General features: G+C 41.4%; 1 protein-coding gene across 4 annotated transcripts in view; it reads right to left on the bottom strand.

Annotated features, from left to right (window-relative positions):
- SVEP1 (sushi, von Willebrand factor type A, EGF and pentraxin domain containing 1) overlaps positions 1-12,699 on the bottom strand; it is a 180,214-nt gene that overhangs the window by 54,498 nt on the left and 113,017 nt on the right. For 3 of the 4 annotated variants that reach the window (XM_059143460.1, XM_059143462.1, XM_059143464.1), the window contains exons 28-36: positions 9,911-10,035; positions 8,821-8,944; positions 7,873-8,043; positions 6,705-6,878; positions 6,144-6,263; positions 4,338-4,514; positions 4,026-4,110; positions 3,220-3,411; positions 2,130-2,297 (exon numbers count right to left, since the gene is read on the bottom strand). In XM_059143460.1, coding sequence (XP_058999443.1) covers positions 2,130-2,297; positions 3,220-3,411; positions 4,026-4,110; positions 4,338-4,514; positions 6,144-6,263; positions 6,705-6,878; positions 7,873-8,043; positions 8,821-8,944; positions 9,911-10,035 — 1,336 coding nt within the window. The remainder of the gene's footprint in view (positions 1-2,129; positions 2,298-3,219; positions 3,412-4,025; positions 4,111-4,337; positions 4,515-6,143; positions 6,264-6,704; positions 6,879-7,872; positions 8,044-8,820; positions 8,945-9,910; positions 10,036-12,699) is intronic. The other variant, XM_059143461.1, reaches the window with a different exon arrangement.

Here is a 12,699-nt window from a genome sequence, read left to right as displayed (position 1 = left end):
CTACTTAAGACAGTTTTTCCTACATTATTTTAAAATGTCATCACCATATATAGCAATAATGATGACAGAGAAGATAATAAAGCTATTTTCTGCTTTGTTCTTAATGGATATACAAAGCACTTTCATAAAACTGTTCTCATATCCTTCAATAGATACGTGATTTAGGGGAGTAGATTTGGTTTCCATCTTTTCGATGGATAAAAGGTCCCACAGAGTGTCTGTTTTCCTAGACCAGAAGGAACATGCAAGGTGATATGGGTCAATCCCTTCAACTACCAAGGTGGAATACTATTTATTCTGCCAAACCCCCACCGTTGTGGAAGGGAGCACGAGAGGAGATAATGTGTAGGAAAGCCCTGGGGAAATGGAAAACCCTCTGCAAATGTATGGCTATGTTGTAATTTTAATTAGTGCCTTTAGTACTTCTTTTAATAAAACCCTTTCCTATAACATATAGACTTAATATTAGGCAGACTCAGAACTCTTTGGATATATTTTAGGTGAATGATTTCTAATGAGAATAAAATGTAAATTGCTTCTATAGCAGGATTTTTAATACTAAAAACATGTAAAGACAAAATTCTGAGAAGAAATATAGCAAAATACCACCATTTGTTTTTGGATAATTTTTAAAATATATTTTTATTTCTCTTTTTCTTTTCTTGTCTTTCTTTCTTTCTTTAAGATTTTATTTATTTTATTTGAGAGAATGTGAGTGAGCATGAGCTGGAGGAGAGGCAGTGTTTTATCAGGTTCAGGTGTATAATACAGTGATTTAACCATTCTCTACATTACTCATCAAGGGCTCCTCAAGATAAGTATACTTTTAATTCCCTTTACCTATATCACTCATCCCCTGTTTTAATAGTAAAGAGTTCTGTTTCACTTAAGAAGGTGTTAAGTTTTGGGACTTCAATCAGCTATTTATTCAAGTAGCTGACTCTCAGGAGATTTTTGCAAATAAATAAATAAATAAGAATATATAAATATTTATATGGATAAACACACACACTATATATTTATGTATACATATATATGTGGCCTATAATACACACATATATGTGTGTTTATATATATATGTGGCCCAATATATACAGTGTGTATATGTGTGTGTGTGTGTGTGTATGTGTGTATGTATGTGTATTGTCGCCACCTGCTGGCAGTCCTGTTCTACTGGGACTGTCTTCCATCCAGGTGAAATGAACTTCTATGCTAGAAATATGCTAGAATAAAAACTGCTATCTCATCTGTGTTTCAGTCATAATAATGGCAAAGTTGGTTGAATTAATTAAGTTTTTTTTTTCCTGGCTAGGCCAGGCTTTATACTAGGCATTTGATTTCTCACAGTATCTAGAAGTATGAACCTTAAATGAAACTATTTTTATGTAGGACACTCGAAGCACAGAGAGGTTATACAATTTCCCTGAAGCTACACAGCGAAGGACAGAGCTGAGCTACAAACCCAGAAAGCGGCAAACTCCTGCTGGCGCTGCTTCCAACTGCGTGACAAACACCTGTGGTCAATCTGGTGTGTGAAAGCACTACTCACAGTGAAAATATTTATTAAAGACGCATGAAGGGGTCGTGGAGAAGCAATGAAATGCAAGTCAGATGTCTTGGGGATTCACATACCCGTCACCACCCCAGAGGGAGCCTTCCCTTTCTCTGTATCTCATTCCTTGTTTTTCAAATTTTACCTCTGAATGAAATGAGATCATTAAAAATAGAATAACCTGAGTTTTACCATCTTTTTTACTCTGCAGACCTGTCATCTTTAGGTTGTGACTCAAAGTGTTGCCTTCAGGTTTGCCAAAGATAAACACACCAATGTCTATTCAACCGACCAGACCACCCAGGTGCCTATGTAAATGTGCTTTTTGCATCTTTAAGTACAAAGCTATTTTCCACTGCATTGCCCAGTGTCTGCTATTGGAGGCCTAATTTGACAAATTACTCTAACTCCAGAAAAACACTGTTTCCACAGGGGAATATGCTTGCTCTCCGCTGTCAGGAAACAAGAGCATAAAGTTCTCTCCAGCTTTGGTGTCCAGAAAACGTAATTTAGTGTTCAGTGGAGCATCCCCTCCCTTGAGGTTCCCAACGCTTCCTTCCCTCCCAGGACCACTCACCCTTCTTTGCAGGTGTAAGTGACAGTGTTTCCAAAAGTGAAGTTCCTCCCTGTGATGACAGCATCTTTGATGGCTGGTGGCTCTCCACAGACAACGAGATGGCAGGTAGGTGGCGCTCTGTCCCAGCTGCCTGAGGCCGAGCATTCAAGGACTGAAGGGCCCTGTAAGCTGGGAAAGAAGGGCTATTATTCACTGCCGTGGAGACGATTATATACAAAGAAGGGAAGCCGAGTGCTTCTGTCACAGAATGGGCTAAAACAACATCACAACTGCTGCAAAATAAAATGGGCTCCGTGGTGCTGGAGGAGGGCCCTCAGACCTCGCCAAGGGATTACGTGGATGAGAAGGGGTTAATAGGCTGGTTGGGATCCAGCCATAATAGAGACAGACACCCAGGAAGTCAGGGTAACTGAAGTCAAAGGGCACTGTCCTTGTCCTGAGTCTGGGTATGTGCACTCTTGCTCCTGACTCTGACCTCCGGTCTTCCTTTGATTTTGCAAACCTCACATCCCAATGGCGTCACTTATCCACCTTTGTTTGCCTACCTGAATCTGTGTGTGTCACCTGACTTTCTACTCACTGGATCTGTTTCACTTCAGATCCCGCCGGCCAAATTTCTGACTGCAGCCGCGCCCTACTGTCCCTTCTGTTGGAACATACACATACATCCCCATGCATAACACTGATTGAATCAACCTGTTACAGTATTAAGAACTTGGGTTGCGACATGCTTTTTGTAACATCACATGCAATGTTCAGTATAAGTGTGGTAAGTTATGTTCCCCCCACCCAAAAAAAAAAAAAATCCAGATACTATGCTATGCCTCCGAAACACTTTTTTGCTTTCATGTTTAATGACTGAATGTTTATAGTGACTCAACTAGAGCTCCCAGAGTCAAAGTTAGGTAGACTGTTTCCCTAGGTATTCCCAGCATATAAGCCAGTCCTCACAAAGCATGCAAATATGAGACTATCTTTTACATTTAGAAACTTGTGTCTAAAGTAGGCTAGTTATATACAAATGAAACCTATGGAGTAAATAATGGGTAGCGGGGTATTTTAGGAAGCTTGTGGTGCCTACAGACTTTACCTGTATCCGCTCTCACATGAATATGATGCAGTAGAAAGGTAGGTAAGCCCACTCAAAATATATTTCCCGTTATTTATGCTTTCGGGGCTAGAACACTTGACCAGTTCACACACAGGAAGAGACTGACTCCAAGAACCGCTAGCAAGACAGCGCGATTCTTTATCACCTTTCAGCACATATCCTTTATTACACCTAAAAAGGATAAATGGGGATTACAGAATACAATTTGCTTTATTTTGCATAATTCTATCCGTACCAAAACCTTTAAAAATATTGAGAATTTACACTTTACAATTTATTGGAAGAGTTCTTTCTTTTCTACTAAAATAATGCTTTAAAATTATTTACAAGGTTGAATACTGTACATCTCCCCCATAGGGAACCTTGCTGAGTGACAAGTAGAAAAATGAAGAGTTTGGCTTGTCCCCAGTTTATGTCATGGATTAGTAGCTGCAAAGAGTAAATTCCTAGTTTGAGAATGGTCCGGTTTAGTATGAGTGCCTGAGCCAAAGCTCCAGTTTATAATCAAGAACATTCCTTAGCTTGCAGGGCCTTCCTCCTTGGCACCAGTCCTCAAGGATGCTGGTCACAATGATAAGTTACTTGTCAAGGGATTTAAGGATTCTGGATAGGAATGCTACCAGTAGGTTACTGAACTTGATTCCTTTGTACTACACATAATCCAATTAATTCCATATTAATTAAAAAACATCCTCTGGGATTCTTCTACCTTTCTTTCAGTTTTAGGTCACAGACAGCATGTCACCAACAATTTCTACAATGTAGTGTTAATCTTACACACTTACCTATATGTTATTTTACTGCCATAAGTAAATGCTGACCCATCAATGCCACCATTTTCTGGAATAGCAGGTACACCACAGTAAACAGCTAGAAAGTGCAAAAATAAAGGCAGTGTTGCTTTTTTTGCCAGCGTGTATAAAAATCTCTAAAAGCTCAAGGGCAGCTCTAAGTTCTCTTGTCACGTTTAAAGATAAACCCAATAGTTGGGTTTTAAATACAAAGAATATTGATACAACCTAACACATGACACGTCTCTACCTTAAATTTCTAGTATTGCCAAACACCATGAACCTGGGGGAATTTATGAAACATACCTTCGCAATATGGTAACAGATGACTCCATTCTCCAGACTCCAAACATGTGATTTTGGTTACTCCCAACAGCTGGTATCCTTCCTCACACGAGAATGTGACTTGGGCGCCCAGTGTGTAAACCTCACCAGAAGAGTGGCCATTTTCTGGATTTCCCGGAGCCTTACATTTTATAGGTTCTTGAAAGAGAGAAAAAGTTTGTGTGGGACAATGAGTGGTGTTCACACAACCACGCAGGGTCTCACGACAAAAAAATTTCACTACAGTTAAAGTACCAGTTAAGTCTTGGGGGCGGGGAGGAAGCTTTTGAAGGGAGATATGGAAAGGGCTGGGGTACACTGGACATTAGACGAGAACATACATTTAATAGGCACTTAAACAATAATATTTTGAAACACAGTGACTAAGAAAAATAAACAAAATTTATCTGGCTAAAAGGGAGTTGTTTATTGGGAAGTAGTGTGGTACTAGGAGTTTATTAGAAGAACTTTAGCAGCTCCTACCTCTCCTGACTTCATGCCTACCTTTTTAAAAGGAACAGGCTTTTTATCAAATTGAGCTAAAGGCCATCCCCTGGGCAGATGTGAGAAAAATCCCCAGCCTCCCTTTCCAAACAGACTATGGATCAGAAATCCTTTCTATGTATGAACTGGGGTTGGTCACCATTTCTAGGAAGACAAGTAAGTTAAAGGGATATTTATGACTAGACTTGGATAGGAGTAAATATAATACTTGGATCATCAAAAAGGGAAGATATGTGGATTCAATCTTTCTGAAGGTCATTCTGGGCATGGAAGTCAAGGACTTTATTTGTATTTATTTTTAAATTAATTTTTAAATTTTTTTCTTTGGGGGGGCAGAGGGAGAATCTTAAGCAGGCTCCACACCCAGCATGGAGCCTGATGCTGGGCTCAGTCTCGGGACCCTGAGATCATGACCTGAGCCAAAATCAAGAACCAAATATGTAATGTACTGAGCCACCCAGGCACCCCAGAAGTCAAAGACTTTAACTTTAAAAAAAAAAAAGTATTTATTTATTTCAGAGAGAGAGAGAGAGAGAGAGAGCGCGCGAGTGAGCATGCACAAGTTGGGGGAGGTGCAGAAGGAGAGAGAAAGAGAGAAAATCTCCAGCACGCTCCGTGCTGAGTGTGGAGTCTGACGTGGGTCTCGACACTGCAACCCTAAGATCATCACTTGAACTGAAATAAAGAGTTGGATGCTTAACGGACTGTGCCACCTAGGTGCCCCCTAAGTTGAGAACTTTAAATAAATCCTCTCAAAGAGTAAATGCCATTATAAGACTTGATTTTGAGACTTCCTCTTTACTTTCTATTTTCTGGGAGTTGGGCCTATATTACCAAAGCTATGATAAAATCTAGAGATATGATAAGGGAACATGTCAATTTTTTTCAATAATGTAATTCTGTGTGGCTGAGGCAGGGGAAACAGACTGATGGTGAAGTTATCTTCTTTGCTCTGACTGTGGCCACAGAGGCCGGTGACGATATTTCTAAATCCCCTCTGTTATCCCCGTACTCTGCAGATGTTGCTTCAACATTCTGGTGGTATGGTTGGCTCTCTGTTTTATGTTCCAGAGATTGGGAAGTTGGGAGAAGCACAGGCTCATTTAAAGCCTCTTTAGTGGTTATTTGTATGTCTTTTTTTTTTTTTTTTTAAGATAGTTTCTCTCTTCTCTACCTGTCCTTTGGACTTGAAAATACTACTGTATTTTTAAGTAACATACATTTGATATATATACTTAAATAAAAAAAATTAATAAGCTTCCCAATTCTACACGTACTAGTTACCTGCACAGTTTTTACCATCTCCTGTGTAGGGTGGGATACATGAGCAAACATAGGATCCATTCGTATTCAGGCAGGAGGCATACTCACTACAGTCTGACCCAACTGCACATTCGTCAACGTCTAAAATGAAGACAGCTTACAGGTAGTGAAGTTGATTGATTTTTTTCTTATATATCAAATACTCCTTTTTTTACTTGTAAATCAGTACATATTGCTTAATGCATAACACTATAGATACCTTTCTAGAGTGAAAATATACTAAATATAGTAGTCACGATGGCATTGCAGACACACAATAAAAGCTATTATTCCCCCATGTTAGAGGTGGTAAGTACGAGAAGAGAGATAGATGGAAACAGTCTCAATATCGAGCCTGGTAGCAATTCCAAATATTTCTGGCATGTCTGGGGACAGCTGCTTTGTCACTGTGGCTTGCCCAGGGCTTACTGGGATGAGATGACATTAACAAAGGAATGTCACAAGAAAGCCTCCGGAATTCGGGAAGACTGTCTCCCAGGGAGCTAGAATGAACCCAGATGGTATTGCCAAGATTTATCTCACCAAGGCACGATGGTGCGATGCCATTCCAGCTCCCGTTATCTGTACAGAACATCCTCGAGTCGCCCAGCAAATAGTAGCCATTGTTGCACTGGTAGGTCACTGTGCTGCCAGCGTGGAAATCCTCCGCTGAATAAAAGCCGTTCTCCAGAGGGGGTGGCACCCCGCAGCGGATGCCTGTGAGGGGGCCGGGAAGAGCACAGCTGCATGAGGACGGAAATGCTGGACGCACATTTTGTCTGTATTAAGCTAGCGGTTCAGTTAAGGGGGACTTTCTCCTTGAGCATAAACGCAGATGCAGAGCCCTGGGGGTGGGAGGAGGCAGGGGCGGGGCGGGGGGAGGGGGGGGGAGGGGCAGGCTGTAGCCAAACTTGTGCCCTCAGCATCCAGCTGACCTTCTGGCTCAGAGCGGGCCTGCCCCTCATTAATGAAAACAAAACATTTCTGAAGGTCCCACTAGACACCGTCACGGGTGCTGAAGTTACAGTGATGAGCCACGGAGAAGAGCCCCTGCCTGTGGAGCCTCCTCTCTAGTGGGAGTAGAGAAACAAGCCACAGGAAACACACTTGTCAGCGGGGACAGGTGCTATGGAGGAACTTCGCTGACTGCTCCACCTGATGAGGCAGGTGGCTTCCCCTCAACCCTCACTTCGTATTTCCCTACTTTGCTTTATTTTTTCTCCAAAGCCCTTATTTCCGGCCCTTATTCTTCACTATAAATAAACCATATTTACTTGTTATTTCCTGTCTCTCCCATTTCAGTGTAAACTCCGTAAAAGAGACTTTCTCCCAGCTGTTGCATCGCTAGGACACGGATCGTTGTCTAGCACATAGTTCGTGGTTTAAAATCCCTGAGTAAATAAATGACTGGACGCATCCAATCCGAGAGATCTTTTCCCGTCTCCCACCCAGCCGTAACCCACCTCTGTTGGGGCTCCAGCTCCCAGCTCTGTCTTCCCTTCCCATCCCGTTCCCTATCCCAGCCGGGGGGCAGCCACGGGGCTGGTCCCTTCATCGCCCATCTCCCTCACAGAGAGTGAACTATTCCATGAATAGCTACTGTGTTTACGACTGTGATGTATTTAGCTTTTATCTAGCATTCCTGAAAAGTGTCCCTGTGCTCCAACATCGGTCAGGAGCTACCGAAAGGCCGTCCACAAAGGCAGCTCACGTTCACAGTGGGGGAGTGGTTGTGTCCACTGTCCTTGATTCAGACAGTACTGCACAGGGTTCCCAACCATCTGGAAGCCTGGATCGCAGAACACACTGACTTTGGAGCCTGGCTTTAAGTTGGCTGATGCGGTTCGCAGATGAGGTACTGATCCTTCTAAAGGTGGACAATCTGCAGGCAGAGAGCACAGGCACATGGATTGTCAGCACCCTCGTGGCAGTGTCACCAGGTCAAGCGTCTCAAATCACGTGTTGTGCCAGCCTCTGAGACCGATGCTACTGCTACTAAGCCACACATGCTACAAGGTGACATGTGACCAGATTACTGGCAAGCAAAGCGACTAAAAAAACAAACCCTATTTGAGGCCACCACTTTTCCTCTTGCCACAAAAGTCAGCTGAATTTTTTTAAGGAAAAAGGGGTATTTTAGAAATATTAATGAAGTGTACTTGTAAGTTATCAAAACCCCTGAATTCTAGGACAGATTTAGAAACCTCTTCATATACACTGAGTTTTATGACCATTCAGAGCTGGATTAGGCATTAGGCAGTGTGTGGGTTGTCACGCCCACTGCTTTTCTCTCTGTGCCATCTGTCCCTAGACGGCTGCTAGGAAGTTACAAGTGCCCATCTCGCACAGGACAGGGCTTTGGTGACATTTGAAAAATTAACCATCCCCTTCCTCTAACTCTATTTTCCTAATCTTATTTTACCGTCCTCCAAGTTTTCTCCACAGTGAACTCTGAACTCTCCAATATAGCATGTGCTTAAGTATTAAAAAAAAAAAAATCCTTTGGATAAAGGTAGAGTAAGGGTGAATTACTAGCTACACAACAGACTGACAGGCACACGTTACTTGACCAACGGTGCATTTTGGAATCATCTCCTTTTGCAGGAAAATCTTGGGAATAGTCAAGAGATGGCGGTTAACAGAAGGAGACCATTCTAACCAGAACAGAATATGCTCTTGTGATTGATCTTCACTCTTCCCACAATTCCAGACAGGAAATCAGGCCAGGCCAACACATTTCCTTTTTTGAGTTCCTCTGGGCATGACGTGGCCAGTGACTTCACCTGGAAGTTTAAACATGCGTCTTTAGATAAACCTTATCTGTTTCCGTATGACAGAGTTATTATATCTTAATTGAGTCGTCTTGAAAACATCCACAGATCAGGGGGGAGGCTGGGGAAGGGAAGGAGGCTTTTATGATTTCGGGGGTAACAGAGAAGTCTCTTCCCTCCCTCTCTCTCCTCCACGCCCATCCTCCCTTCTCCCAAATACGCCAGTTGCCAGATAGTCTGAAATTCTCCACCCAGAATTTCTTGTGTCCAGCTCTGCAGTTTCTTGAGGTGCTGTAGAGGTTCCCCACACCGCATTCTCCTGTCTTCTGCCTCTGATCCAGAGGTGGGTTAACTCAGGCCTAGACAAGTTCTGCCACTATAATAATAAGGGTAGACATCTGGAAGCCCTCGCTATGTGGCAAACAAGACCACGACTATACCTGTCGTGTTGTGTGTGATCTGCTGAAGCTCTACCGCGCCATCTGTCCATCTTTCACAGATAAGAAAACCAAAGCTTCGAGAGATGGAGTTAACAGTTCAAAACCAGCACAACAAGGCTGTGGTAGAACTGGGATTTGAACCCAGGCTGTCAGACTCCAGACTGGCTTTACCACAGGCTCCTCTGTTACTCTCTAAGCATGGTTTTATGGCCAGCCCTCGACTTCTGCATCTTTAGTCGGAGGGATGTGAACCGGTATTCTGATTCTCTCAAGCTCGGAAATTACAAGGTATCTTAAAATTATCTTGTCTAATGAGATTTAAATACATCACCAAGAAACGGAAAAGGGGATTCACTGAAAGTGACTGCTGATAACCTCCGCCTAGCTTAGTCTATGACCGTAGTGTCAAATGATATCGGTGGTCAAATGTGAAAACCCAGAGGCCGCAGTAAGATATGGCATCATTAGTCTATTCACATTTTCACTAGGTTTGTACCTTTGCAGCTCATTACTGTCATACACTGAAAATGGAATTGACCTGCTGTGGAGACAGGACATAGTCCCAGAGGTTCAGCTGGCTTATGGAGCCCACAAAAGACTCAGCTGGGTTGAATCCTTCTCCTTTTTGGTCTTGTTCTTGCCCAACAACTAAGGCACCACCACCTAAAGACAGGAGAGAAATAAGGAGGAAGACTGACTTCTTGTCTGTTATTCCAAAAATGCTAACTTATTGAAATCACTGCCAATAGAAAGGTATCGGGGAAAATTGTTGAACAACCAAATTACCTACATGTTTTACCTATAAGGACAAATTCAATATTTTATCTAGAGCAACTTAAAAAACATCCACAGAAGGTTTAGGATATTATATTAGATTTATAAACATTTAACTCTAAAAACTGCACATATACATACAGACGTGCATGTAATATTTTATGTCAACAAAACAGGTAAGTTCTGTTTTACCTATGTCCTTGCAGGAAGTCACCTTTCGTGACAAGCTACCAAGAACTGCTCTTCATTTTCTTCTTCTTAATCCTGAAATGCTTAAATTTCTATCACCAGTTCTAAGGTAACTTCTAAATTTGCCAGTGGCAAATTCAATGGAAACGCTTCATAGTCACCTCTGCTGATTTCTCTTTATCATCAGTTCCTATCGGCCATTTCATTCTATTTAACTGTCCTTCCTGGATGTACTGGACGGTCTGTGTTTGCCCCTCCAGAGATACCTGCCACCCTCCTCAACTCTGCTTTGTGCCCACAAAGGTTCACACCATCTGGCTGCCTTGTTCCTCTGGCTTCTGCTTATACCTGCCCAATGGAAGGACCAACCCGAGATAAGAAAGTCATAGGAAAGAGAAGTTTAGTTTCCTGGATACCTTCCTCCCAGGCAAGGTTTAGGTTTGCCTAAATTCTGGCAACAACTCCCACTCCTTGTCACTTTGGGCCCATCTCTTGGGCCATTCCACTGTTGCTAGTCATGGGTGTGTTTTACTGTCATTACTTTGGTTCTCTTAATTCTGCCCACACCTTTGAAAATCCACACTTCCTTAAACTGTCTTTAGTTCTCCTCCTTGGGGGTGCCCCCCGGTTTCCTGCCAGGGCCTGGGCTGATTTCACTTTCTTTTCATGAAGTCATCCTTTCCTGGTTCTCCTCGAATCTTTGTGCTCATTCTCTCTTTCTTTTTTGCCTGCCTCTTAAAACGCTGATGCACTCAGGCTTCTACTCATGGCCTCTGCTCTTCTTCCTTCCACAATCTCCCTATCTGATCTCAGTCCTGCCACTTGATATATGTAGAATCCCTTTCCATGATTTCCCAAACTACATTCTTTTCTTATTAAAGTAATCATTAAAAATGGATACATGCACAGAAGAAAATTTGAAAAAATAAAGCATAAGGAATTCTTCTTATCCAGGAAAAAAAAAAATCACTTAATGGTTTTGTATATTTCCTCCTAGGTTTTATTTTTATTATTTTTTTTCAGCATATGTGTATGTGTGTGAGAGGTTTCAAAACATACTACTCAGGATCATACTATATATGATGTTTGAATCTGGCTTTTCTTCTTGGACATGGACATTTCATTAAAACTCATTTCATGAGTTTTAATAGCTATTTTATAGATGAATACATAATAATCCATACTTTGCTTAATTAATTAATTAATTAGTTAGTTAATTAAATAACCATTTCTTATTGGATACTGGAGTTGTTTTCCAAGTTTGGTACAAAAGTATCACTGAGATAAGTATATTGATACATGAGTATTTATTCAGACCACTGATTATTTCCTTTAACCTGATTCCTGGCAGTTGCATTGTTGTTTGTATGCCAAGGGTTTCTTTAAAGGTTCTTGACAAAAGTTTCTAAATTGCTTCCCAGAAAGGTTGTATCAATTTTCATTCCAGCACTCTAAAGTGTCTTCTATACTGAATCCTTGCCAATCACATCCTATCACTAAAAACAACTCTGTTAATTTAATATCAAGTGGTATCAACCTATGCTTTTACTTGCATGTATTCCTGTGATTAGAATTCAAACTCAGTATGTCTAAAATCCAACAGAAATTCTTCCTTCACCCCTAGGCCTGCTCTGATAATTGTCCTTTTTCCTAGAATTCCTCTCTCAGCTAACAGACTCTTTGATGGATCCAGTGCCCCTTGAAGCGAGCCACTCACTAAAATCTGTCAGTTGGGGCTCTGTAATACTTATGCACTCCAACTCATCCTTTCCTGCTGTAGTCAGACAACCACCTCCTCGGGTGGCTACTATTACAGTCGCCGTGGTTTATTTTCTGATCCCTTCAACCTACTTTCACTCTTCTATCAGGGTTTATTTTTCTTAAACATAGAAATGCTAGTTGTTTTTTTTTTTTTTAACCATAAAGGAAATACATGGTCATTATGAAATATGGGAAAAGAATAAAGAATAAAATCCACCTGCAATCCCACTACCCAGAGATAGCTGAAAGAAAGAATACTTAAAAGAAAAGGAAACACTGCCCCACTTTACCTAATGTCACTTCCTGTTGAAACATTTTTAATGTTTCCTTATTTACTACAAGGAACCTCCAACCTTTCTTCTTCCTATCATGTATGTCATGGAAGTATCTAAACAGAGCAGGTGGATTTTCATATGTGATACTGAGAATCCTGTATCACCTAGTACTTCCGCATTCTTTCAAACAAAAATTCCCTGAATACTTTTTATAAGACAGTCTGAGTTCTATTTGAAAAGGGCATAAAAGACAGACAGTATCAGCACTGCCCCAGCCTCTACACTGGATATATTTGTGTCCTATATACACTATCACAAAACAAAAGAA

Source organism: Mustela lutreola, chromosome 12, assembly GCF_030435805.1.
Source record: "Mustela lutreola isolate mMusLut2 chromosome 12, mMusLut2.pri, whole genome shotgun sequence".
In the NCBI taxonomy this organism is placed as follows: Eukaryota; Metazoa; Chordata; class Mammalia; order Carnivora; family Mustelidae; genus Mustela; species Mustela lutreola.
The sequence above is the reverse complement of the archived record's forward strand: the minus strand, read 5'-3'. Positions and strand labels throughout refer to the sequence as shown.